The following is a 24439-nucleotide window of genomic DNA, read 5'->3' on the forward strand; positions in this document are numbered from 1 at the left end:
ATTTGTAGCGTATCAAGTCATGGTAAGGTTCTTCACTTTGCATCGACTTGAGCCTCATGCTTCACCGTTTGTGTGGCCTGTCAATTCCTTCGAGTTTCTTTCTTGCGAATGATACTTCGTGGACAAACAAGCTACTTAACACATGAGTTGCAGTACTACACAAGTCGATACACAACTTTCTTTCAAGAGGATTCATGGCATATCAAGCCTTGGTAAGGTTCTTCACTTTGCATTGACTTAAGCCACATGCTCCACCGCTTGTGCAAGGCCTGGCAATTCCTTTGAATTTCATTCTTGTGAATGATACTCCGTACACAGACAAGCTACTTAATGCATGACTTGCAATGCTGCACAGGTCAATACATGCCTTGTAACCATCGTTTAGGGCTAGGACTACCAAGGTACCCTATTTTTTTTCTTCGTTTAAATGTATTATGCCCTTGTATTCAATGAAATTCCAAATTTCGATTATTGATTAATCTAAGGGAAAAGGTGGGCAAGCTGCCTGGGTGCCCACCCTATGTGTCTCTCTCTCTCTCTCTTCGACCCCCATGAAAAGGACAATCCTACCCCTCCCATCCCACCTAGCCCATTGGCCAAGGCCACCTGCATACTTGGAGCGGGCAGCAAATCCCACCTCTACCCTTAAATCTAATTTGATAGTAATAATAAGGAAGAAAAAACACCACCTGGACATGTGTGGTACGGTGCCCTATGCATAGACACAAGGGCGTGCAAAATAACTACCTTGGCTCCATGGAAAGGCGCAAATTCCCAAGGACACAATGCACCCTTGTATGTTGGCAAAGGGGCAGTGCACCGCACATGCCCAGGTAGCATTCCTAGATTTTTTTTTTCCGCTAAAAGCATTCCTAGATCGAATTGATGTCATTGAACACTAGCACATGCGTTCATTTATGCATGTGTAATGATTATAAAAGTTTTTTTTTAGGTTCAAAAATTTTCACTCCCCTTTTAATTTCCTTTGCAACCAACATAGCCGATAATACAGTTCAATCATATTAGATAATAACTACAAAAGATTTCTTTTTAGGTTTGAAATTTTTTCAATCATATTAGATAATAACTACAAAAGATTTCTTTTTAAGTTTAACATTTTTCACTTCCCATTCGGAGCTAAATAGAAAGGAAAAAAAACAAAAAAGAAAAAGAAAAAGGGAAGCATGACTTAAGTGGCAAAAAGCGTCAGACATCAAGCATCATCCAATTAACTGTCAGTGCTCATTAGGCTATTGAGTGGAAATTTGTCATAGCAGAAACGGCATTCACTTGGATAAGTAAAAAAAATTGAGGCTTGAAGGATCAAAAAATTTGAGGCTTGAAGGATCAATTTGCAAAAATATCATACAAATTTAAATGCCCCACCAAAATTTCATGGATAACAGCTAATAGAATTGCAGGCAAAACCCCAAGAGACAATTAATGTGCGAATGAAGAACATACCACCAAGTAGAAGATGTAGAAATAATAGTACAGGCTAATCTGATGTTTCTGTGCCTCCAGAGAAGCAATAAATGGAGAGAAGATGCACTTGACAATCTGCGGTAATTGTAGATTTCTTTTATATCCTGAGATAAGAGATCAAACAAGATTGCAGCATTTTGAACCTGACCCGGAACCGTTAAATCTGCATTTTTGCATTCAATTTTCCTCAAGCTGCACAACACTGACCATGATGACGGGCAACAGACCTGTAAAAGCTATCCCTTCCCCAGGCTCAGGTTTAATCTGGCATTATCACAGCACGCAAGTGTCGCCAAGCATAATATACATACCAAAGAGAATAATTTCCCTGTGCGGAAGCTCCACGAAACCCACATTTTACCCACTCTCTTGCAAAGGTAAGTTCCGCTTCTCTTCTGATCTGTGATGGTATAGCTTCGCTATAGCTCGTCTCTCACAATCCTACAACACAAGAAAAGGGGAAGAGTCAACATAATTTTGTTCATCTACCAGTACGCAGTTAGCATGAAATGGCATTGCACCTTGAACATATTGAGATAGAATGGTTTTCGAGGATTCGTTCTTCTCAGCTTCAGGTATGTATAAGCAAAACTCAGCTGATCACGAGGAGTAAATCGATCAACCTCATTGAACCAAAGACAAGAGAACAAATTTGACATTGGCGTGTGTGCTCTCACAATAAAGGACCCTTCAGGGACATCTGGTTAATGCAACAACCAACCAAATCATGTAAGGAGGGACAACAATAGGTAAAAACAAGTTACACAGTAATTTCTCTATATAATTTCTTTATCAAATGCATACATACAGCTTGGTAAAAGTCTGTTGGGATCCGAGGCATTGAATCTTCTCAGCCCATCAGCCTGGTAGAATGTAAATTGTTGATCAATGATGGTATGGTTATATTTGTTAAGCTTCTTATTTTGTGCCACCTCTTCCCACAAGCAATGCCGATCATAATGATTAGAAATTGCATACTCATAACCTTTCCGCCACAGAAAGTACTCCAAAATAAGGAGAGGGTCATTTTGGAGACGTAATTTGCTATCCAGCCAGATTGAATACCTGAGAAGATATTAAGTGAAAAATATGAGATATCAGGCACCAGATGAGGTTGTAGTGGAAATTTTTGGCAAGAAATTAAATCTAATTGGAGCATCTAAGAAAATTTACAAAACAAAACACAGATAAATGGGGAAGAGAAGCGATATAGCAATATGGATTCTTTTCCTTAGAAAATACATCTTAGTTATAAAATCCCATGCTTAGAAGGGTGTTCATTCTTCATCTTCCTATTTCCCCTATTTACTTTGTTGTTTTCATTCTCTCTTCCGTTGCACAAATTTGAGCACATTCGGTCCATATATAGGCAACTAAGCTACAGGTTTCTAGCCCATTGTTTTGCGAATTCAGTTATCACCCATTCTTTTGTTTAAAATTTTCAATGGAACAAATTGGTTTCTACTTGAATCATTTACATAAGGATGATTTCATACAATGACTCCTACACCTTTAATATTTCAACCATCATTGAACAATTCAAACCACATGGGTTCTTCAAATTAGATGAAATCATGACAGCAGATTAATGTCAAATTCTCACACCAGGGCTGCAGGGTGATTCTGGATTTTTCACAAGAACTAGATAAAGTAGCATGCCCAAAGATTTGAGTACTACCTTTTCCTATTAAAGTTCTACAGGAAAATGATGACAATACATCAATAAGCATTTTGCCTTTATATGAACATTTTAATGATAAATTCATAGGACATTACAAATTGAAAAACCTTATCACCCTATCTGATGAAAACAATAATATCAACCTATCAGACCTATCGGATGAAAACAATAATATCAGCCTATTGGATGGGAAACAATCATATAAACATACCACAAACCGATTTTAGAAATCAAGGGTCATGTTTTTTCCTATGTCAGTGTGTGTGCCCCGATACTTTGAGGCCACGATTTACATTCAAACTAGTACATTATAGTAACTACCAACCACAACATACATGGTTAAACTACTTGTCCCTCAACAGTTATCCCAAGATAATCAAGCCAGGAAAACAAAATTAGTAACAACTTTCTTTGTAACTCTGAAATTAGTCAAGGATAGAGAGAAAGAGAATGTTAGACATTATCTCACAATAGACAACTGGACAAAAGACAAAGACAAGAATGAAAAAAACTCTAAAGCTAGCCATGCTAGTAACCAACAATATTATAGTGTCTGAAGATCAAATTAAATTCACATGCCATGTAGGGAACTCAAGATTTTCATCTTTTTCTTTAGCAGAAAGAAAACTTAATCAAAAATCCAAGTCATAAAAGGAAATATAAATCCAAAGGGAACAAACTACCCAAGAGCCTCACCAAAAGGAGCAGATAAAAACCAAAAAGAGAACAGTACATATCATGTAGGCCTAAAAACACAAGCTAACAAAACACTAGCATCAAAACCCTAAACCAAGTAATCCTCAAACAGAACCAAGCACCAGAACCACTACCACTAATGTAGTCCTAGATTTGAATGGTCAAACTAGGAGCAAACCTGGATCTTTTACCAAAAGGTAATCTGTTTAGGGTTAAAACAGGGAAAAAATAGCTAATTTAGAATTAGGGTTATTAGGGTTTGAGGTTACGTATTAGGTTTTACTAATTCTTTGTCAAAAGGGGACTCAGTTTTAGGGTAAAACCAGGAGAACAATGGGAATCCAAATATAGTAGGTTAGGGATCGGGTAATAAATCATTGATTTTGTTAGTAGAAGAATTACCGCCAACCTCAACCATAGAGTAAAATTCAAGTAGCACAACAATGGAGAGCTTCAAAAGAGAACCAAAGCAAACCACCTAGGTTTCCCACTGCAAGGTGTCAATTGGGTCAAACACCGATTCCTTCAACGAACCACCCGGGCTTCCCACCGCCAAGTGTCAATCGGATCAAACAGCGATCCCACCAGCCTTGATCAAACACAAGACAAATCTTCACTGGAAGAGAGCAGCAAAAAGCTTTTTCATTATCAAAATTCGTGTTCAATACTTGCACCCCTTACAACCTTATATAAAAGACTCAAAAATAGAATCCTACACTAAAAAGGAAAGGCCTAACCCAATCCTTAACCTATTAGGTAACTTAAACTGACTAGGAAAGTAGGAAACTGCAATAGACTCAAAACAGAGTTCTAATCAAAGCTCCACTAAACACTTAAAAGAAAATTACTAAAATCACTTAAATTGAACCATTGGTTGTACCGGTTCAATTTATGAACAAATACAGGAAAATAAAACTATGTAACTAAAACAACTAATCCCATATGCAACCCTATTATCATACTTTAGGTCCATAAAAGTGACCTATTACATAGAAAACCCATGGGATCAAAGGACCAACATGTATACAACCCAACCCTAGACTTTCCTAATAAAACAAGCCTATTTCGGTGATGAATCTGCATCAACCACCTACCAGACAGCACCTTGAACTGCTGAAACGAGCATACAGTATTATTCCCAACTCAACTCTGCCTCACTGCCCCTCACAACCCCACCCCACCCCACCCCACCCCCCCCCAAAAAAAATTTTGAGAAGATTATATTCTTTTGCCCCACAATCAATTCTTGCACTCACAGAGCATTTCTTAACCAAGAATCCCAGCTTTCATCACCAACTCCTTCACGCTGGATGTCACTATCATCATGTTCTTGACATTCTCAGGTTACACATAAAAATCAGATGCGTAGCTGAAATGAGAATGGAGAGATTCGGAAGTGGCAACACCGTGAAGTATAAAAGCAGAAGTCAACCTGGAGCTGGCATAGCCCAATAGATGACGTGATGAGAGAAGTCAACTGAAACGAGTAGCTAGAGTAAGATGAAGAATGATAATGGCACTTAATCATTTCGGTAAAAGTTGGGAAAGGACATGGGTGCATCTGGGTAATAAAAATACATAATTGCCCCTAGAGGGTGAACTAGATGAAGGATCCCTATATCCAATCGCCAACAATCAAAATAATGCTTTAATGATGAAGATTACACTTCAAAGAACATCTGATAACCATGCTACATATTTGAAAATGTTTTGGCCCACTGCATTCATAAGAACAAGTTCCAAAAGATTGGAGATGATCATTTACCAGAAGTATGCCTAATGAAAGTGTAGGAAAATAAAAGTATACACAATAATACAGGAACCTTGACAAGAATGATAGAAACTAAAGAAACAAGATAGTAACAAGAGAGCTTTGCTTGCAAGTTGACATACAGATGATCTGTTTTCTATTGCAAAAGTAGGCACCAATACATCCAACAACTTCTTACTTTTTTCATACCTTGCAGAAGGAAAAAGTCTGTGTGTTAAAAACTTTGGTATTTTTCCAACTCTCCGCATATCCGTATAAGGTAAATTCTTAACCACCACAACCTTCCATAAACCAATAAAACCCATTCTGTCTGGCTGTTGGCCCTCTGAGGAAAGTGTTTTCAATGTATTTTCATCCATAAATATAACAAAGCATACATTTTTCCTTGATAAGCGTGTGACCTGCAAAGAAAAGCAAATGGTTAAAATTTAAAATCATAACCTTGAATAGAAGACTAGCATGACTTTAAAATGGTAAAAACATGTTGAGAGAATTATCCAATGAGTTTAAGGCACATGGAGCTTCATTCGGTAAGCCTCTAAAACTTAATAGATAATCCTTCAAAAGTATTTGGTTGGAGTCATGAACCAGTCACATATGCATACTCAACACAATCCTGTTTTGCTAGTCAACATGATGAAGTCATATTTATTGGTAATCCACAGTCATGACATTCAAATAATAACCAAAACCAAGTCATATATATATATATACACACACAACATTGATACAAAAATGCATGCGGGAATTTCAATTTTAGATTGTAATTATTCAATTTTGTGGCCCTTCAATTCCCACCCCACCCATCCATACTGGATTTTCCTCTTTCCCCTCTGGACTATTTGCTCACTCCCGCCCACCATTTCCAGAGACATATATAGTTAGACTTAAAAAAGAACAAAACAAGAGGATGATGCAGAGCATCCATCTGATCCAGTAGCCAGCCCCTCAAAAAGGCCTAATCAGTACTTCTCCAAGAAGTACTCTAGAAAGGGGGGCCAGCCCAATTCCAAGACCAGACCCACTGCCTAGCCTGGCTTGGTTCAGATCCAACCCTTCCCAGCCAAATCGTGGACTCCTGCAGCAGTCAAAATTCTGGCCAACAGATTCCATCTTCTAGCAGATTCTTTTTGTGCCTTTTCCTATTTCAAGGCAGCATTAAGTATCTTCCCATTATCAGTTTTCAATGTCTTGGGAACAATTTCAGTGTCTTGGGAAAAGTTTTTCATGTCTAGGAATTGTAATCTATGTATGGGGAATTCCAAAAGGGTTTTGGAATTCTAACAGTATTTTTAATGTTACTGTTCCGTACTAAGACTTCCACCTCTATATAATGCAAATCCTGGTTGCTCTCAAAGGTACCCATCGAATTTTACAGCATCAAGAACTTTTTGATATCCTCTCTTTGAGAACTTATTGTGAGAATCAAGTGTACCGGCGTGGACTCCGATGGTGAGAATAAAGTGTGCAGCTAGTGGGACTCTAGACTGCCACCTATCTATCTTCATCTTCAACTATCATCATCACCATCATCCATCAAAGGTATTTTATTTTTAGATCCGGATCCCAGTCACAAAAAGGAGGGTTGCCAGGTACCTGGTAAATTCAGTATCACCTTCGAATGTTGACACAAGGGAGAGGTGGCTGATAGGATTGGGATCAGAATAGAGGAGACCCCTAGAAAAGCCAACCCATTCCCACCCTTATATGGTGAGGAAGTGGAAAAAGAGTTTCATAGCAATGTTTCAAGGAGAAAATCCAAATGAGAGAAGCATAAGGTTTTTTTCCCCCTAAAATAACTATAGGAAACAGGGTGCACTGTTGTAACAAAGAGTACAAGACAGTAGAAGGATTTGGTTTTGAAATGATTTTGAGACACCATCCGAGCTGGCAAACCAAAATTCTTCATTCTAAAACTAACACAGTTACCTGTATAAAATAGTTTTAAATGTGTTGAATTATACAGTAACCCTATGAAGCAGCATATTTATAGTGAAACAGCTTCATTCTGAAAGTGTATTCTTAGTCACGTCAAAATCTGTAACTGGGAAGTTATAAACAAAAACACATACAGTTATAGTAGGAAGCATGGGTGAAATGTCCTAGTCAATGGTGTAAAGAGATGCAAATGGCCGCTGGAGAATCAGATTAACTAATACGACCTCAGATTCCAAAACCATACTGCTGGGTTGCTATGGGCCCACCCCGAAGGATAAAACTTAACCGTAATCGTAAATAACCAAACTCATCTTCTTCCTTTTGTAGAACTTTTCAGTGGAGGTTAATACCTTGATGACGTGTTGGTGGTGAAGGGCCAGTTAGGAGAAGAGGGGAAACCTGAGAAGAATCAGAGTTGCAAGGGAATAGAGAAGAAATCACATAAGAAGGGGGGGGGGGGGGAGGGAGAGAAGAGTGCATACGCACAGCCCTCAGACTACTCAAACCACAAACTCAATTCATTCTTCAAACTGTCTTCAACGATGGGGAATTACATCATATATAAAGAGAAATAAAAGACTCCTAAAATTAAGACCAACTCTCTAACTAGGAAACTAAGACCAATTGGGAAACCAAATATCCTACGTAGCTAACTTCTAAAATAAACCAAAAGACATTTATTTCCCCAAATAACATAGATTCCTAAAATCCTAGGAGATCCAAAAACTCAAACTGGACCCCGTTCATCTTCGTCGGGATACCCAACTAGGTTTAGGTCGGTCCAAGGTACTGCATCTGCATCAATTCCCCCGATGTTGAGAAAAACTCGTCCACGAGTTTTGTAAAATGAGAGAATCAATCTACTTGATCGGTATCCACAAACATCGGTTTTGATGGAGCGATGATCCAACACATCTCATGATCAATTGTCACAATCTTCTAATGGTTGTTAGCAAACGACATCTCTTCGATGGGAACTGATCATGAGATTCAAAACCTGAAATTGGACCATTGATCAATTCTTCAACTGCAACCCTTTTTTTTTTTTGGATGAATTAAAAATGAATTACGAAGAAAGAGGGGAGAATGTACAAGCCCGAGGGCCAAAAAACCCAACTGCAACCTTGATTGGACTGTATACTTCAGTTTGATCATCGCTTTCGTTGTCCACAGTATCTTCCATATCTGATCCGCCTTCTGAAGATTGTATCATGCCTGACACTTATCATAGAAGGTGCTATTACTATTGGCAAGCTCCCGACAACCTGTCTTCAAATCAAGAAGTGTTGTTTGCAATTTACGAAAACCATCTCTAATCGAAAAGAGTAAACCATATCGATCAACCTCCATGATGTAGTGGGTTTATAATAACAATAGCAGAATTGAAATTTATTGGATTGCAAACTAAAGAGAAGAAAAGAAAGTGTGGTGTAACAATGGGTGGGGAGGGGTAAACTTGGAAACTAATAAAAAGAAAGACAAAGTAGAATAAGAATAGAAGGGAGGAGGCAATTCTGGAAAGAAAAAAAGAAATAAGAACTAATTGGAATAAATGAGTAAGTAGGGGGACAATATGGGAGTAAGTGAAATAAACGAATAAGTGGGGTGAATGGGCAATATAGAGAAAAAAAACCTAGAAAAGCAGTCACGTTTTAAAAGGCGGGAGTGGGGGTAGAATTGGAAGATAATAAAAGAAAGGGGGAAAAGGAGTATTAAGTCAATTGAACAAAAAAAGGAGGACTTATCTTCTACCAGAGGAAGACTCGCGGATATGGAGTTCGAGTCGGACTAGGCCTCGTCACTATGGTGGATGGTATGGGGTTTGAATGCGAGTTTGATTAGGATGTTGTCTTCGAATTGGACAGTGGTTGGGGAGTTTGACTTGGTGTTCGCGAAGCCCTGGACCCAGGTATGCAATTTGTTGTTCGCTCTTGTTTTTTTTTTCTTTTTTCTTTCTTTCTTGTTTCTGTGCTCTGGCTCTGGCTCTCTATTCGCTTTCTCTTCTCTTTGTCACTTTTTTTTTTGGTTGGTGCTGGTGGAATCTTGGGCGAGAGGGATGTTTGATTGAGGAAGGGGAAAATAAAGAAAGGGTTGTGGGAGGTTGTCGCTTGAATTGAACGTGTATTATTTATTTATTTATTTTTGAACGGAACTGCTGTGGGGAGAAAAGCTGGAATCGAAAGATAGGCTGGGGTAAGATATCAGCGGGAGTTGCTGGGGAAAAGGGATGAGATGGGGTAAGGGTTTTGATTTGATTTCTGTGTTCAACAGAATCGTTTTTTTTTAGCAGAACCCTAAAGGGATTATCTGCAGAAAACAGAGTAGAGGGGTAGCGGGAAGGGAGGGAGATGGGTTAGGATTTCACAGTATGGGGGAAATAGGGCAGGAGAGTCGGGAGTTTTTTTTTTTTTTTTATTCGCTGTTATAGCGAGGAAGAGATGGGGAGGTGAAGGGCTGCAGTGAGGTTGCAACACTGGGAATAGGAAAGGGAGTGAGAGAGGTTGATGGGGAAGAAGGAGATGGATCCTTCGGCTCTAATACCAAATTGGTGAAGGGCCGGTCAGGAGAAGAGGGGAAACCTGAGAAGAATCAGAGTTGCAGGGGGAAGAGAGAAGAAATCGCATAAGGAGGGGGGGGAGAAGAGTGCATACACACACAGCCCTCAGGCCACTCAAACCACCTACTCCATGCATTCTTCAAATCTGTCTCAAATGATGGGGAATTACATCATATATAAAGAGAAATAAAAGACTTCTAAAAATAAGACTAACTCTCTAACTAGGAAACTAATTCAAATAAGGAAACAAAGAACAATTGGGAAAACAAATGTCCTACATAGCTAACTTCTAAAATAAACTAAAAGACATTATTTCCCCAAATACCATAAATTCCTAAAATCCTGGGAGATCCAAAAACTCTAACAGGACCTGGTTCATCTTCTTCTGGATACCCAACTGGGTTTGGGTCGGTCCAAGGTAGTGTATCTGCATCAGTTCGTTCCAACTGAGAAACACCCCAAACAAAGATCAGAAAGTCAAAGGAAATCTCTGCAACTCAAGTTCAGTGGTACAAGGAGACTCGGCTCTGAGTTTTGATTTGATTCTCACAGTTCCAGCAAGGTTTGGGCCTAGGGTTTTGCAGGTAAGGCTGCCCAGAGGTAGCGACCATGATTCCCAAGTTTGACGATGAAAGGATAAGCCACAGGAGAGATCGAGTTCTCCAGTGGTTTAACCAAAGATGACGTTGAACAGGGTAGAACCAGTAGGAAAGAAGTAGGGAGGAAGGCAACACGAAAGAATAATGGGGAAGAATAAGGAAAGGAACAGAGAAGAACTAAGAGGGACTCACCTGATAGGGGAGGAAGGAATTAATCGATGGGGATGAGAAAAGAAGATCGCACGGACAGCTTTGGCTCCAACCAGTCACGGTACTGTAACTCAACTAAAATTTATTCAAATTCAATCTCTAATCTCCTCGTAGGGTTACATGCATATAGAAGAAGAATTCCTACTCAACTAGAAAACTAGAACAAGCTAGAAAACTAAAAACTCAATCTAATCTCCTATGTAGCTAATCCCAAAATAAAACATAATAAAGTAAAAGAGTAAAATATTATCTCCTACAACCCCTTTGGACCAAAAGCCAATTTTGGAGTCAGTTTATTTCATTCTAGGTTTCTATATCAGGTCATGCTGGTCCAACCATGATATTGCTACTGCATTACTAACGCATTCCCATCATCTTAGCAAGTGCTAGCAGAAAATGAACAATATGCAGGGTTGTTATTGTGAGTCTGCTAATTAAGTTTGATTTCTCTACATAGTTTATATCTAAGACATGAGAAAGTAATTAAAGATACTTATTGACATACCGTTTTACCAGTAGGTGTTCTCAAGTTATCTGAGTTGCCAAAGATGCAAGAGGACACAGCAATGTGGCAACTACTCATAAATCTTGCATCATCTTCCGCCAAATCAAATCCTGTACTTGGATATCCTTTAGGACCTTTAATAAATCCACAATTTATTTTTTGATCATGTGCAATAAATGATTCTTCCCTTTCTTGGAGACTCTGATACCCAGAAAATCTGGGCTTCCAGTGCTCTAGTCCACTAGGCCTCTCTTCTACTTCTGTATATTGCAAGGAGAATCTTGAAAATTTGTGACTTTCTAAAGGCTCTACTAGCTTTGCGGTAGAGTTCAAGAACTTCATCTCACAAGAAGAACCTGAAGAAATATAGAAATGACAAAGTTCAGGCAAACTAATGACAATAGAATAGGAAAAACCTTTACTTATTCAAAACAAAAAACATATGTACGATGATAAAACCAAAGACCTTAGAGTACCAGTATCCTTCAAATGCATTAGCATATTGGACAAGCACTGATAATTTTACATTCAAGAGTATCACTTGTACAAACATGTAAGCAAATTGTGTATCTAAAAACAAAGATTCATACAACCAGAATATGCCAAGCTTTCGTCATGCACATGCACGCACAAAACAGACACATGCATGCATATGCACAACGAAATTGTACAAAAGAAAGGGGGGGGGGGAGGGGAAGAGTAAGAGTACTCAAAGAAAAGGAAGTGAGTAACTTTGTAGAACGGCTGGACTAATTTAAACAAGATTACCTACCAAATAGTAAAATAAGATGCAAAACAATCTTACTGAACATAGTCAATTAGCATCATTCTAATAGTATACATGAAACACCATACCTTCAGGAGATCACAGCTCAAAGGTAGTACATGATGTTTTTTAAGCAGTCTCATACTTTTATGTAGTCCATAATGTTTTTTAAGCAGTTCATAATGTTTTTTAAGCAGTCTCATACATTCTCCAGATCAGGTCATGTTGGTCCAGCCACGATAACGCCATTGCATCATTAAAATTATAGCATAGATTTATATTTTTAACAAGGGGCTTCCAAATTGTACATGTCTGAAGCACTGACATTTAGGTACACTATGAAGGTGAAAACATTTAGTCAATCCCAGGAAGATTCATACTTTATAACAAGAGTTTTAAATTTTTGAATTTCTCAAATAGGGTGCTATCATTTGCTTATTCAAGAGAAAAAAAAAAGTGAACTGTTCAAAAAAACAAAAAAGCTTAACATAAAATAAACATGAAAGTTCACAATCTTCACCTCACTAGGTTAATGAGAGTTAACAGTGCTAATCAACTGTTGGTACATTGCTGGATGTCCTGGATGTCGCTCTAAAACAGTGCTACAGACACACAAAGAAATGCAAACAAGAAAATGCCACTAAGAAAGTGATAATCAACTGCTGGTACATTATTAGTTCTCCAAGTAAGTTTATCATAAATGGGAATCGCTTTACATCTCTTTTACTGATGCTTATCGTAAAAATTTAAAGGTGGTATAAGAAATCAGTAGAAGTATACAATCATAATATCATATATATTGAAGAGCAAGTAAAAACCTACCATTTGTAGAACGATGAAAATTACCGGAAATTTTGCGGTGCTTTGCTCTTCTCTTTGAATCTGATTTTTTCCCAGAACTTGACCTTCTATTAGATTCGGCATTGGTGACACTCGTGTGTCTGGAAATTTTTTTACCCTTATTAGCAATTTGAGAAATCAAGAGAGAGTCTTCCTCAGATGAATTATTAAAAGATTCTTCAGAATCATTAGCTTGTCTAGCATAACGACGGTGCTTGATTCCAGCATCAAGGGCATCAGAAGACTCTTTGGTATCATCATCATGGTTTCTCACCATATCAGATTGACCTTCACCATCATGTCTTGCATCATTATAATCTTCCATACGAGCATCATGAGAATCAATGCCATCATCATACTCATCATCAGGGTCAACATCCTCATCCTGTAGCCCTGAATCTGCACCATCAGATAGCTCATTTTGTTTTCTATTCTCCTGCCCTGATTGCCCAATGTTCTTCAAAGATGCCTCAAACTCTTCTTCATATTGTTTCAGCTCATCACGCCCAGCTTCATTATACAACCCACCACTTCCATGATCCAGTATTTGCTTTCCATTCAACTTCTTCACACCATCGCGAGACAATTGTTTCTCACCACTCCTCTCTTCCACCCTAGCACGGTCTTTTTTCATAGACCCATTGTTATCACCAAGACCAACTTTATTAATCTCTATATCATCCTCATTGTATTCATCATCTCTTCTCCTGTCATCCCGGTCCCAGTACCGGGAGTCCCTACCATGTGACACAGAGCCCTGACCAAAATCGAGCACTTTAGAGCTCCTTGTACTAGATACATTCGCAAGAAAATCCAAGTCATTCTTATCATCCTGACCATGAAACCTGTTTAATTCTGGATACCCCATATTTTTATCAGTGAGTAAAGTTAAAGGCTGAGAGCCATTCAAGATATACATTGAACGCAACGAATTAACAGGAAGCAAAAAATAAATAAAAAATAAAATCAATTGCTTAGAGAAAACTATACGAATACATATGACACATCGAGTCTTATCATGCCGAATTCTTTGCGTTTTGATATGTTTTCTCTAGTTATTGAGAAAACAAACAAATTAAATTTCATTCGTTCATGTTCAACATCGGATCTAAAACAAAACCGCCATGTAACAGTTGAACCTCTCAAACATTCCACAAGAACTTTAAGATTTATGAACAGACCATTGAGGCATTCAGTGTTTCTTAAATCAATGGAACTATAAAAAAACTGAGAGGAAAAGATCGACCTTTATCTCTAGACAGGTAACAGTAAGCGAGACCAGTGACGACGAGAACAAGACAGAGAATCACAACTAAAGCACCAACAGAGATCCTTCGCCCCTTATCAGGCCGACCGGATCTCCTCGCTCGCCCCTGCTTATGCGTTCCTCGAATGCCAATACCGAACTGATCAGAAGCTGCGCTTCCATTTCCGTGGTGGAAATCATGGCTTCGCACTCCGAATCTCTCCGTACCTGCTTGCCTATACTGAGCCATTCCAACATTGTTCTAACAAATCAAAAACTTCGATTGAACCGTTCGTTATTAGTTTTCAAGCTTTCCTTTCTATTGATGCTCTCTTTGGTAACAGATTTCTAGGGTTTTGCCTTCGCCATTGAAGAAGATCAGATGTTTCGATTCTTACGAGAAAGAGATTAAAACAGTAGAGATGAGAGAGAGGAAACTAAAAAAGCTGAGGCTTGCAAGCTGTAAGTGACTGTGTGATCGGCGATAAATTGCCGGGGACTTAAACAGAGAAGATTTATAAGGAAATTTCGTAATTGCAAGAAAGCCCTTGCTTTATTTGGAAATTCCGTTCTCTTTTTATAATTACCGTTTTTTCCTTTATACTTTACTTAATTTTATTTCAAAGACAGGTGGTTACCGGAACGGGGTTTGCTAGACCGGTTGGTCAAGTTGATCCGATTCAGAATCCTACACGTGACGTGCCTGCCAATAGAATTAGGTGGTTTTTATTCTTGTAATTTAAGCAAGAGGATCACTATATTATATTATTATTTAATTCATTAAATCCATTCGCCCCGTTTGGTTGCAAGACAAATTAAAGCCAGGGAAAGGAAATACAAATTTTTTATACATCAAAAGGAAACTTAAACTATTTAAATTTCTTACTATATTTAGTAATGATGCTTAATTTTAAATTTACTTATCTTTTTTGATAGAATTTTAAATTTACTTATCAAATCCAAAGGATTTAGACTTGGAGTTAATAATATAATCATGTCGGGTAATAAATTAAAAAAATTTTCTTTTAGATTTGAAAATTTACTTTTCTTCTCTTTAATTTCCCTTGCAACCAAACAGTGTCATCTGTGTTTGTGTTATTTGAATTGACAATAGTAACCCTACTCCATTGACCTTTATACACTCTGACATGGAGTTGTTGCAGTATTTACACTAATTAATATAAAACATAGTATCGGACGATCATTGCTAACACTCATATTGATACCAATATCGGTATGGATAGGCTTTAATTGACCAATTCGAGATTAAAAATATTTTTTTATTAAAAAAAAAAAAAAGTTTTGCCCTCTCATAAAAAGTGAGGGTCCCATTAAATTTTTTATCTATTTTGAAAATGTGGGATGTATATAAATTAATATTTTTTTTAACTACTAATTGATGGTAGCATGCAGATTTCTTTCCACAAAGTGATAAAGTGCAGGGAAATCATTTCTCAAACGAATAACTGTTGGTAAACCTATTTGCGATTATTTAACCAAAAAAAAAAAATCTACTTGAAATTAAAATTTGAGAACCAACAAAGTTGCTATGTGTGACAGTCATACCCGAATTTTTTTCGGTACGGTTCCCGATCGCGAGTGATTCCCTTGGGTCCCACCCCCCTCTTGAGAGAGGAACTAGGGAACCGCACGGGTCAGGAACCGTAGACGATAACGACTCGTCATACCCCACTTATGTTGTCCCTTCCCCTTAAATTTTTTTTTTGGTAAATCCCCTTCCCCTTACTTAATTGCGAAGAAACTATGAGAGTGGCCAAGAAACATGTCAGGAATCTGCACAAGTGTTTTTTATTTATTTATTTATTTATTTTGTTTCTTTAAATGGTAAACAAGTTTAAGTGTAATTTAAGTTATCTACTATTCACACATCAAGAAGACAAGATGCTTGTATTAGGGTTAAGTGGAGTTAATTAATATAAGTATTATTTCACACACGTGAACATGATGATGGATACTTCGATTATAAGATAATTAATAGAAATTTTTTTTTGGTAAAGAGATAATTAAAAAAAATTGATCCTAGGAAAGTTTCTTATATCCCTAAGCATGGCATGCCAAACGATGTTAAATAATGATAAGCCCTATTGTGCTTGTCTTTATGTGCACATATATGATTCTAATGATATATTTGATCATAACACATTATAAATCTATAATGCCCATGTGCAAATGGATTCAGAGTTTGAAAAATCAGATTGGAATCAGCTACGGCGGATCTCGATTCCGGTTGATTTGGATTGAACCAGATTGGAATGAGCTACGGCTGATCTTGATTCCAGTTGATTTGGATCAAATCGATCTTGTATCAAACCAGGGTTCAGAGGCCATTTTCACTGGTTCTGGACTGATTCTAGCTGATTTCGATTTGATATGAATCAGAATTAGCTGGTCTAGATGGATTTTTTAAAAGGGAAATTTATGAAACACCCCCTGAAAATGGGTCGAAACTCAGATCACCCCCTGAAATTTGAAAATACTCAGATCACCCCCTGCATTAGAGCCCTATACTCAAATTAGACCCTACGTACCGTTAGTTAACTAATGAAGTCAACTAGTTAAATTTTTTAAAAATCCTAAACTACCCTTGAGAAGAGTAAATTACTATTTTAATTGTATTGATTGATCCATATCGACTAAATATTGGTATTAGGCCCTATCAATACGTTGTTACGATACCAAGATTTAAAATCATGTTTGCAACACATGACCAGGCAATAGTTTCATTTTAAATCAAATGGATTGATTTGAACTAAGTGAACTTATAGTCAGTTAAAGCAAGAACCACAATCAAAAATTTCAACTCAATATGACTTGTCACATGGCGAAATTGGGCATCAACCATAGATTCCTTATTGGACCATCAAACCAAAACCTTTCTCCCATTCTTTTTATGTCATTAGATAATTTCTAAGCGAATGGATCAATCGTACATCAATTTTGACTATCACTTCGCTTACTTCTCTTTTTTTTGTTTTTTTGTTTAAAGTCAATTTTTATGACATGTCTCTTTACAAGTCTTTTTCTTTTAATTAAAAACAATATTTAAACCATAAGTACAGTTGATTGTATTAACGAAGATTTCCAAAAGAGTTGTTTTGACACGTAATTTAATTAAAAATCAACATAAGAAACAAATATTGACGTGGGTAACATATTCACAAAATCTGAATGCACACGTATATCAATTTTGTACTTAAAAAACCTAAGGAGATTACCTCCCATTAGAATCCAATAGTCCAGCCATGCTATGCAACCTTTATTGCTGACGTCCGATGGATAGGTTTTGAATATGTTTCTGACCTCTGCAAGCTTACCTCTCAAAATCAGAATAGGATGGCTTGAGAATGGATTATTAGAACCCGTTATTGCAATGTTTTTTGATTTCTTATGTTGATTTGGCAAGATAGACCACATCAGCCAACATTTTGTTCATTTTTTTTCCTGAATCAATTATCACTAAATAGAACTTAATTAAACTCATTGTGAGATCTAAATTGGGCATGGAACAACTATTCTATATCAAAATGCATAAACTATATAAGAAAGGAAAGGGTAAAAGATACAGAATTCAAATTGGCTAGGAGACTTAATTAACAGAGAGGCTTAGACATGTATAAGATAAACACGACTCAGATGAATGTGTAGATAATCATTTTGCTTCTCTTTTCAGTGAAAGACAACCATTTTAAGTCATTAACAATAATAATATAATTAAGGAATGTTTCATTAACTTTAAATAATGTATGGAAGAGGGTTCCCTCCGACGTTTGAATACTAAATTGAGTGACTGAAAGAACAAGATCGCAAATTATAAAATAGGGGGTTTTGAGCTAGAAGAGAGAGAGAGAGAGCAGGCCCCGCTCCTTTTGTTTCTTGATGTGTAAAGAATCCACACACAGACGACGACGTATGGATCTTTTGCCCTTAATGTATACAAGCTTTAAAAATCTAACATGCTTAAAAGAGACTATGACATATCAAAGTGCTTACTATCTAACTAATTAAAGAAGTATTGCATTCAATGTAGGAGTAAGAGCCTTATACTCTTTCTACCAAAAAAAAAAAAAAGAGCCTTATACTCCCTCTTCCACCGCCCTTCTCCCCTAATAAAAAAAAAAAAGTGTAAGAACTAATTATATTCTTATCTATTTTGAGCTAATAAACTAATAAAGTCAATGTCCATATCATAGATTTATAGTACCTTGTGGGAGGTTTAATAGTGTTACATTTTGGTGGAAGGGTAAAACTGTAAAATATATAAGTAAGCAGAATGGCTTCTTGACTTAAGTCTGATTTGGTACAATTTCTATTTTAATTTCATGGGGTTTTTTTTTTTTTTTTTTTCAGAAATTGTTTGGTTTGATCTTTACACCTCATTTTTATGAAATAGAAATAAAATGGAATAGAAATTCTAAAATAGTTATAAAGTTGTTTCAATTTTTAAATTGAAATTGATTCCACTCTTGGTTTTTAATGAGTACATTGTTAATTTGATGGTAAAACAATAATTTCATGTTAAAAATAACCCTTCTTCTCTTGATGGTCTCCCCACCACCATGCCACCACCACCTCCCCTCCACCATTGCCACCACCACTACCATCGCCATTGCCACCACCACCATCGACAATACAATCGCCACCACCCTCTTCCCAGCCCCACCACCACCATTGTCGCCGCCACCACCCCTTCTCGGCCCCGGCCCCGCCACCGCCACCACCATCCTCTCCCAAAAAAAATGTAGAGAATTTATTCTCAGAAATTGAGTTATCAAATGGATTTCTTATTCTTCTAGATTGATGCAATCGAAACAATTTCAATTTAATAAGTTGATAAATTGGACAAGTCAAACCTGGTTAAGACGACTTACTTTTCTTATTTTTTTAATATCTCCATGCTTATCCTTCTTCAAGTGAGGAGGGACTAAAGCTACGCATGTGAGAATTAATGGGCTAATATTGAAGTATGAAGACAACAAACAAAAATTCTAAGGTTTTATATAGTTGTAGACCAAACTTCTGGTGTATGAATATAGTATATAGCCCAATAAAAAAACCCGGATTTGATGAGTTTCATATGATTCGGGAAAAAACATCGAGTCACTAAAAACTCAAATTAACTTGGGTCTGGTCCGATCATTTCTTAAATATGGGTAATTTCATGACTCCTGACTAGGTTTCATGTTTTTTTTTCTCAACTTTGGGTTACTCGCCTAAATCAAACCTTGGTTTCCAACTATGATGCCAACAAATATCTATTTCTTTTTAATTAAATTATAATTAAGTAGCATTGAATTAGAATCTTAGTCAAACTAGAATTGAGAACCGAACAATTGTTCAATCTTAAATTGCATTTTAAAAAATATGCAACAAGGGAAAGAGCAAAGACAAGTAAGGAATTGAATAGGGACTTAGATTATAAAACAAACATGGCTTGTATGAAATTCAGAAATTGTAGACAACCATTTTGTTTCACGGGTCTAACAATTATATAATACAATAAAAAAAATGATCCATCCACTTTAAATAATGTATATACACTTAAAAAAAAACAATATATATTTAAAATAAAGAGTTATGACATATGCAGTGTGCTTACCATCCCACCAATTAAACAGGAAATAATAGCCAATAAAAAAACAAAGTACGAACCAAATATGACCGATTGTGTTCAAGCCACAATGAAGAAGAAATTCCTTCACCGATTGTTATCATTGTGTTTGGACCTCCAACAAATAAGGGGGAGTAATAATAACCGTAGATTTCCAGGGTTTTTTCTTCACCATGGGTGAAGGAAAACTTTCTCCAACCAAATATATCTTTATCTATTTTGATCTTATAAACCAATAAAGCCAATGTCCATGTCATGGTACTTCATGAGAGGTTTAATTGTATTATAATTTGATGAAAGGTAAATTACCCAATTAAGCAAAATGGCTTCTAGACTCTTAGTCTATTCAAATAACTATGAAACTTTGCATTTTAGAGAGAAAATACTAAAATATGCAATCTAAGATAGGGCATATGGTCTTCAATTTTTCATTCCTAATCTGACTTTTTTTTTTTCCAAATGAAATGGAGGACCAACATTATTAACATGAATCTTTATAGGACTAAAGCAAGAAATAGCCCCATTATATATACAAGGTTGAAAGCACTTAATTCTTTCAAGGGACAATTACTATGACTACCCTATACGTAGCCTATATTTACTAAAATTATCCTACCTTAAACTTCTTTTCTGATACTACCCTGCTTTTAAACTTTTACATCTCCTTCTACCCTCATGTTTTTAAATACCTAGATTACCCTTCTTGTCACTTGGTAAAGTGATAATCTATTTATCCATGAAAATACCAATCGGTTAACAAAAAATGACTTTCCTTGTCCCTCTCTCTTGGTTCATCTCTTTCCCTCTTTCCCTCTTTCCCACCATTGGAGAGCTTAGAGGTCTAAAAGTATTAATAATCTTAAGGAGTTTAACTACTCAACACAGCTCCATTTATTATGGAGGACTTGTCTCTGGTACCATAGTGAATTTTCATTGCCTTGCAAAGGGTTCCTCAACTTAAAAGCTGCTTCATACCATATATTCATCTCACCAGAGAGCAAGTCCTCACTCCTCACCACAGAGGGTGTCACAACCCAAAGGTTACCACAGCTCTAATGTCACCTCTCATTGAACTTAATTAGTCCTCTTGCAAAAGAAATTAAGCCCTCAATGTGAAAGACCACTTCAGCCCAAAGCCCACTTCTCACCAAAGAGAGTCCTTTTTGTAAGAAGATTAATGTCTAAATGGCATCTCTATACGTGTATTTAGAACATTTTAAAAGGGTTTTCAAAATTAGTTGAAAGTAGCTTTATCATTAGGAGAAAGTTTTCCTCCATCATGGGTGAAGGAAAAATAAACCCATATAGGATCATAAATATATATGAAAAACCAAATTCGAACAGGTAACACCCAATAATAGCCTGATAAGAACCTATTAAGCCAAACCGATAAAAATTGAACCAAACTTCGGCTTAAAGGTTTGGTTTCATTTTAGCCCATTACTACTTCGAATCTGGTTTAATCCAACAAAAACTGGACCAAACTAACCGATTGACATCCCTAACTAAAAGTTCATTTGCATTGAAACTTTATAGGGAAAAGTTCTGCACACTGCACATTGTTCATGTGCGAATTCTCCCATGCCCTCTCATAAAAAATGAGGGTCTCATACATGATTTTATTTTAAATTTTTTTATCTATTTTGAAAATGTGGGATCTAGATAGATTAATATTTTTTTTAAACCACTAATTGATGGTAGCATGCAAATTTCTTTCCACGTTGACAGTGTGGGAAATCATTTCTCAAACTTTATATACAAATAACTGTTGGTAAACCTACTTATAATTATGGGAAAAAGTTCTCTGTCCGGGAGTGTGGCCAACGCCAGCACTCCCATGAGTCTATCTCTCTCCTCCCCATGTGAAAAGACACCTCTGCCCCTTGTTTTAAGGAGGAGAGAGATAGACATATGGGAGTGCTGACGTAGGCCACACTCCCGTACAGAAAACTGTTTCCCTTATAATTATTTACCAAAAAAATCTACTTGAGATTAAAATTTGAGAACCAACAAAGCTGCTATGTGAAAAAGTCACATACCACTTATGTTGTCCCTTTCTCTTAATTTTTTTTTGGTAAATCCCCTTCCCCTTAAATAATTGCGAAGAAACTATGAGAGTGGCCAAGAAACATGTCAGGAATCTGCACAAGTCTTTGTATTTTTTTTTTGTTTCTTTAAATGGTAAACAAGTTTAAGTGTAATTTAAGTTATCTACTATTCACACATCAAGAAGACAAGATGCTTGTATTAGGGTTAAGTGGAGTTAATTAATATAAGTATTATTTCACACACGTGAACATGATGATGGATACTTTGATTATAAGATAATTAATAGAAATTTTTTTTTGGTAAAGAGATAATTAATAAAAATTGATCCAAGGAAAGTTTCTTATATCCCTAAGCATGGCATGCCAAACGATGTTAAATAATGATAAGCCCTATTGTGCTTGTCTTTATGTGCACATATATGATTCTAATGATATATTTGATCATAACACATTATAAATCTATAATGCCCATGTGCAAATGGATTCAGAGTTTGAAAATTCAGATTGGAATCAGCTACGGCGGATCTCGATTCCGGTTGATTTGGATTGAATCAGATTGGAATAAGCTACGGCTGATCTTGATTCCAGTTGATTTGGATCAAATCGATCTTGTATTAAACCAGGGTTCAGGGGCCATTTTCACTGGTTCTGGACTGATTCTTGCTGATTTCGATTTGATCTGAATCAGAATTAGCTGATCTAGATGGATTTTTTAAAAAACCAAAAAAGGAGAGCGTTTCCTACAACTACAAAGGCAGGGCAAGAAAGAATATGCACACTACAACCAATGAGGAGGGTTAGAAAATGGTATCAACCTTGTGGGTCTACATAGGACCCACATGGTCAGAATAAGAGAGAGAAATGTCAATATGGGTTCCAATATTTATTATGTGAGGACATAAAGGAATCTGTGCAAAGAAAAATCAAAATTCTTTTTAAACAATTTATTGGCTATCATAAAACTCCTACATTCATATTCTCGTGACATTATGTTTTGTAATGATTTCACTTCGGAAAATTTCAGGATTAAGGTTTTATTTTGATCAAAGACGAAGATCACTTGAAAAAAAGAAGATAAGTTATATGACAAGGTTTAGGTAAAGTGATCACCGATGCATTCTGTTGTTAACAATTAACACCTGTGACCCATTGCGTTAAGAAACCGTCGGATGGGTCCTCTAAGGTGAAATCTGTAAAGAGGAACAAGTGAGCAAGGGAGAGCTGATCTTCTTCTGCGAGGAACTCTTCGATGCTTAAGTCAAGTCTCTTTAGCAGCATTTAATTCAGGGAAATTTGAGATAGATCCCCTTACCTGACCCTTGAGCCTCCAATTTATAGGCCAGATTAGGCTTAGGTTGAGCGCTATTAAGAGATGGTACATCTTGCAGTCCATGTTGAGTGTATCATGGTAAGAGTCATATTAGGAGTGTGCTAGCTACAGAGTCCACCATTGAAGGGGGGTTTTTATATTGTTGATTGGTGGGAAATCTTGTTTCCTTGCAGGATTATACGAATACTCACTTGCGGCTGTATAGCTGGATTATGATACATTTATTGCCTTATTTTGGGGGAATCTTATCCCCATGGGATTGGGTTTCCTGATATAGGTTGGTCAGATGCCATGCGGGTATAGCCCGATGGGTTTGGGCATGAGTCGCTCCACATGATTGCGGCCTACCACATGTGCTAATATATGTGAGCCTTATTCAAGTATATCAACACCACCAGGCATAGGGGTGTTAATTTCCAACCCGAGCCGGTTGGATCAACCAAAATGATCGGTTGTGTCTAAACCGAACCTTTATTGATAAAAAAAAAATTTGAAAAAAAGAGAAAAAATCATGATTTTCAGTATTTTTAGTGTACATCTATAAAAAATCAAAACCGAAACAATAACAGTTTGCTAAGAACCTGTTGAACTAACCCGAGGGGGGGGGAATACCAAACCAAAACTGAATTTTTAGATTTGAGAGATTGATTTTGATTTGATCTAACACCATCCCAAAACCGAACCGGTCCAACGAATTGACAACCCTTTGTCTAGGCATAAGAGGAAGTGGGAACCCTAACTGGGTATTTCTAACTTATTATTTGGGTAAAAGGTATTTCTAACTTCTGAGACCACCACAAGGTGTTATCATTGTCAGACATCATAAGAGTTCCCTGGGTGAATCATTTGGTCCCCTTTCGTCTTCTACAGTTCTACTGACAGTTTAGAATAGTCCTACGCGCTAGAGGAACAAGAAAACATCTGCTTGAACTCAATTGTTTCTGCCCAGTGCCTCCATGGTTTGGAGGAGACCGAATCGTGTCCTTGTACAAACCGTCTAAGGCCTTCCAGGGCCACTCACATGAAATTCACTTTGTAGAAGGACATGATCCGCAATCCTTGGTTTGAGGTACGTATCGGTCTATATGGATAAGTATCAGAACAAATCGATCTTGATACCTAATTGATTCCGTATCGA

The 24439-nt window shown here is 36.9% G+C and overlaps 1 protein-coding gene across 3 annotated transcripts; it reads right to left on the reverse strand.

Annotated features, from left to right (window-relative positions):
* Positions 1 to 1336: 1336 nt before the first annotated feature.
* LOC122661577 lies at positions 1337 to 14544 on the reverse strand. 3 transcript variants are annotated; one of them, XM_043857015.1, is made up of 7 exons: positions 14295 to 14544; positions 13067 to 13903; positions 11443 to 11810; positions 5823 to 6034; positions 2294 to 2550; positions 2007 to 2185; positions 1337 to 1926 (listed from the first exon to the last, which is right to left on the reverse strand). In XM_043857015.1, exons 1-7 carry the CDS (start codon positions 14542 to 14544, stop codon positions 1843 to 1845), a joined length of 2187 nt encoding a protein of 728 aa, XP_043712950.1. In that variant the 3' UTR covers positions 1337 to 1842. The 3 variants fall into 3 exon arrangements, with proteins under 3 accessions (XP_043712950.1, XP_043712949.1, XP_043712948.1); XM_043857014.1 differs by having other exon boundaries at positions 11443 to 11798; positions 13055 to 13903; XM_043857013.1 differs by having other exon boundaries at positions 11443 to 11798; positions 13031 to 13903.
* Between the last annotated feature and the right edge of the window lie 9895 nt (positions 14545 to 24439).

This window comes from Telopea speciosissima, chromosome 5 (assembly GCF_018873765.1).
Source record: "Telopea speciosissima isolate NSW1024214 ecotype Mountain lineage chromosome 5, Tspe_v1, whole genome shotgun sequence".
Lineage (NCBI taxonomy): Eukaryota > Viridiplantae > Streptophyta > Magnoliopsida > Proteales > Proteaceae > Telopea > Telopea speciosissima.

Bases quoted from the DNA above. Each gene is read 5' to 3' on its own strand.
- LOC122661577 (XM_043857013.1), bottom strand. From the start codon at position 14,544: ATGGCTCAGTATAGGCAAGCAGGTACGGAGAGATTCGGAGTGCGAAGC. The intron at 13,904-14,294 runs GTCGATCTTTTC...TGGGGTATCCAG, and splicing joins TTACCTGTCTAGAGATAAAG to AATTAAACAGGTTTCATGGT. The intron at 2,186-2,293 runs GTATGTATGCAT...TGCATTAACCAG, and splicing joins CAACAGACTTTTACCAAGCT to ATGTCCCTGAAGGGTCCTTT.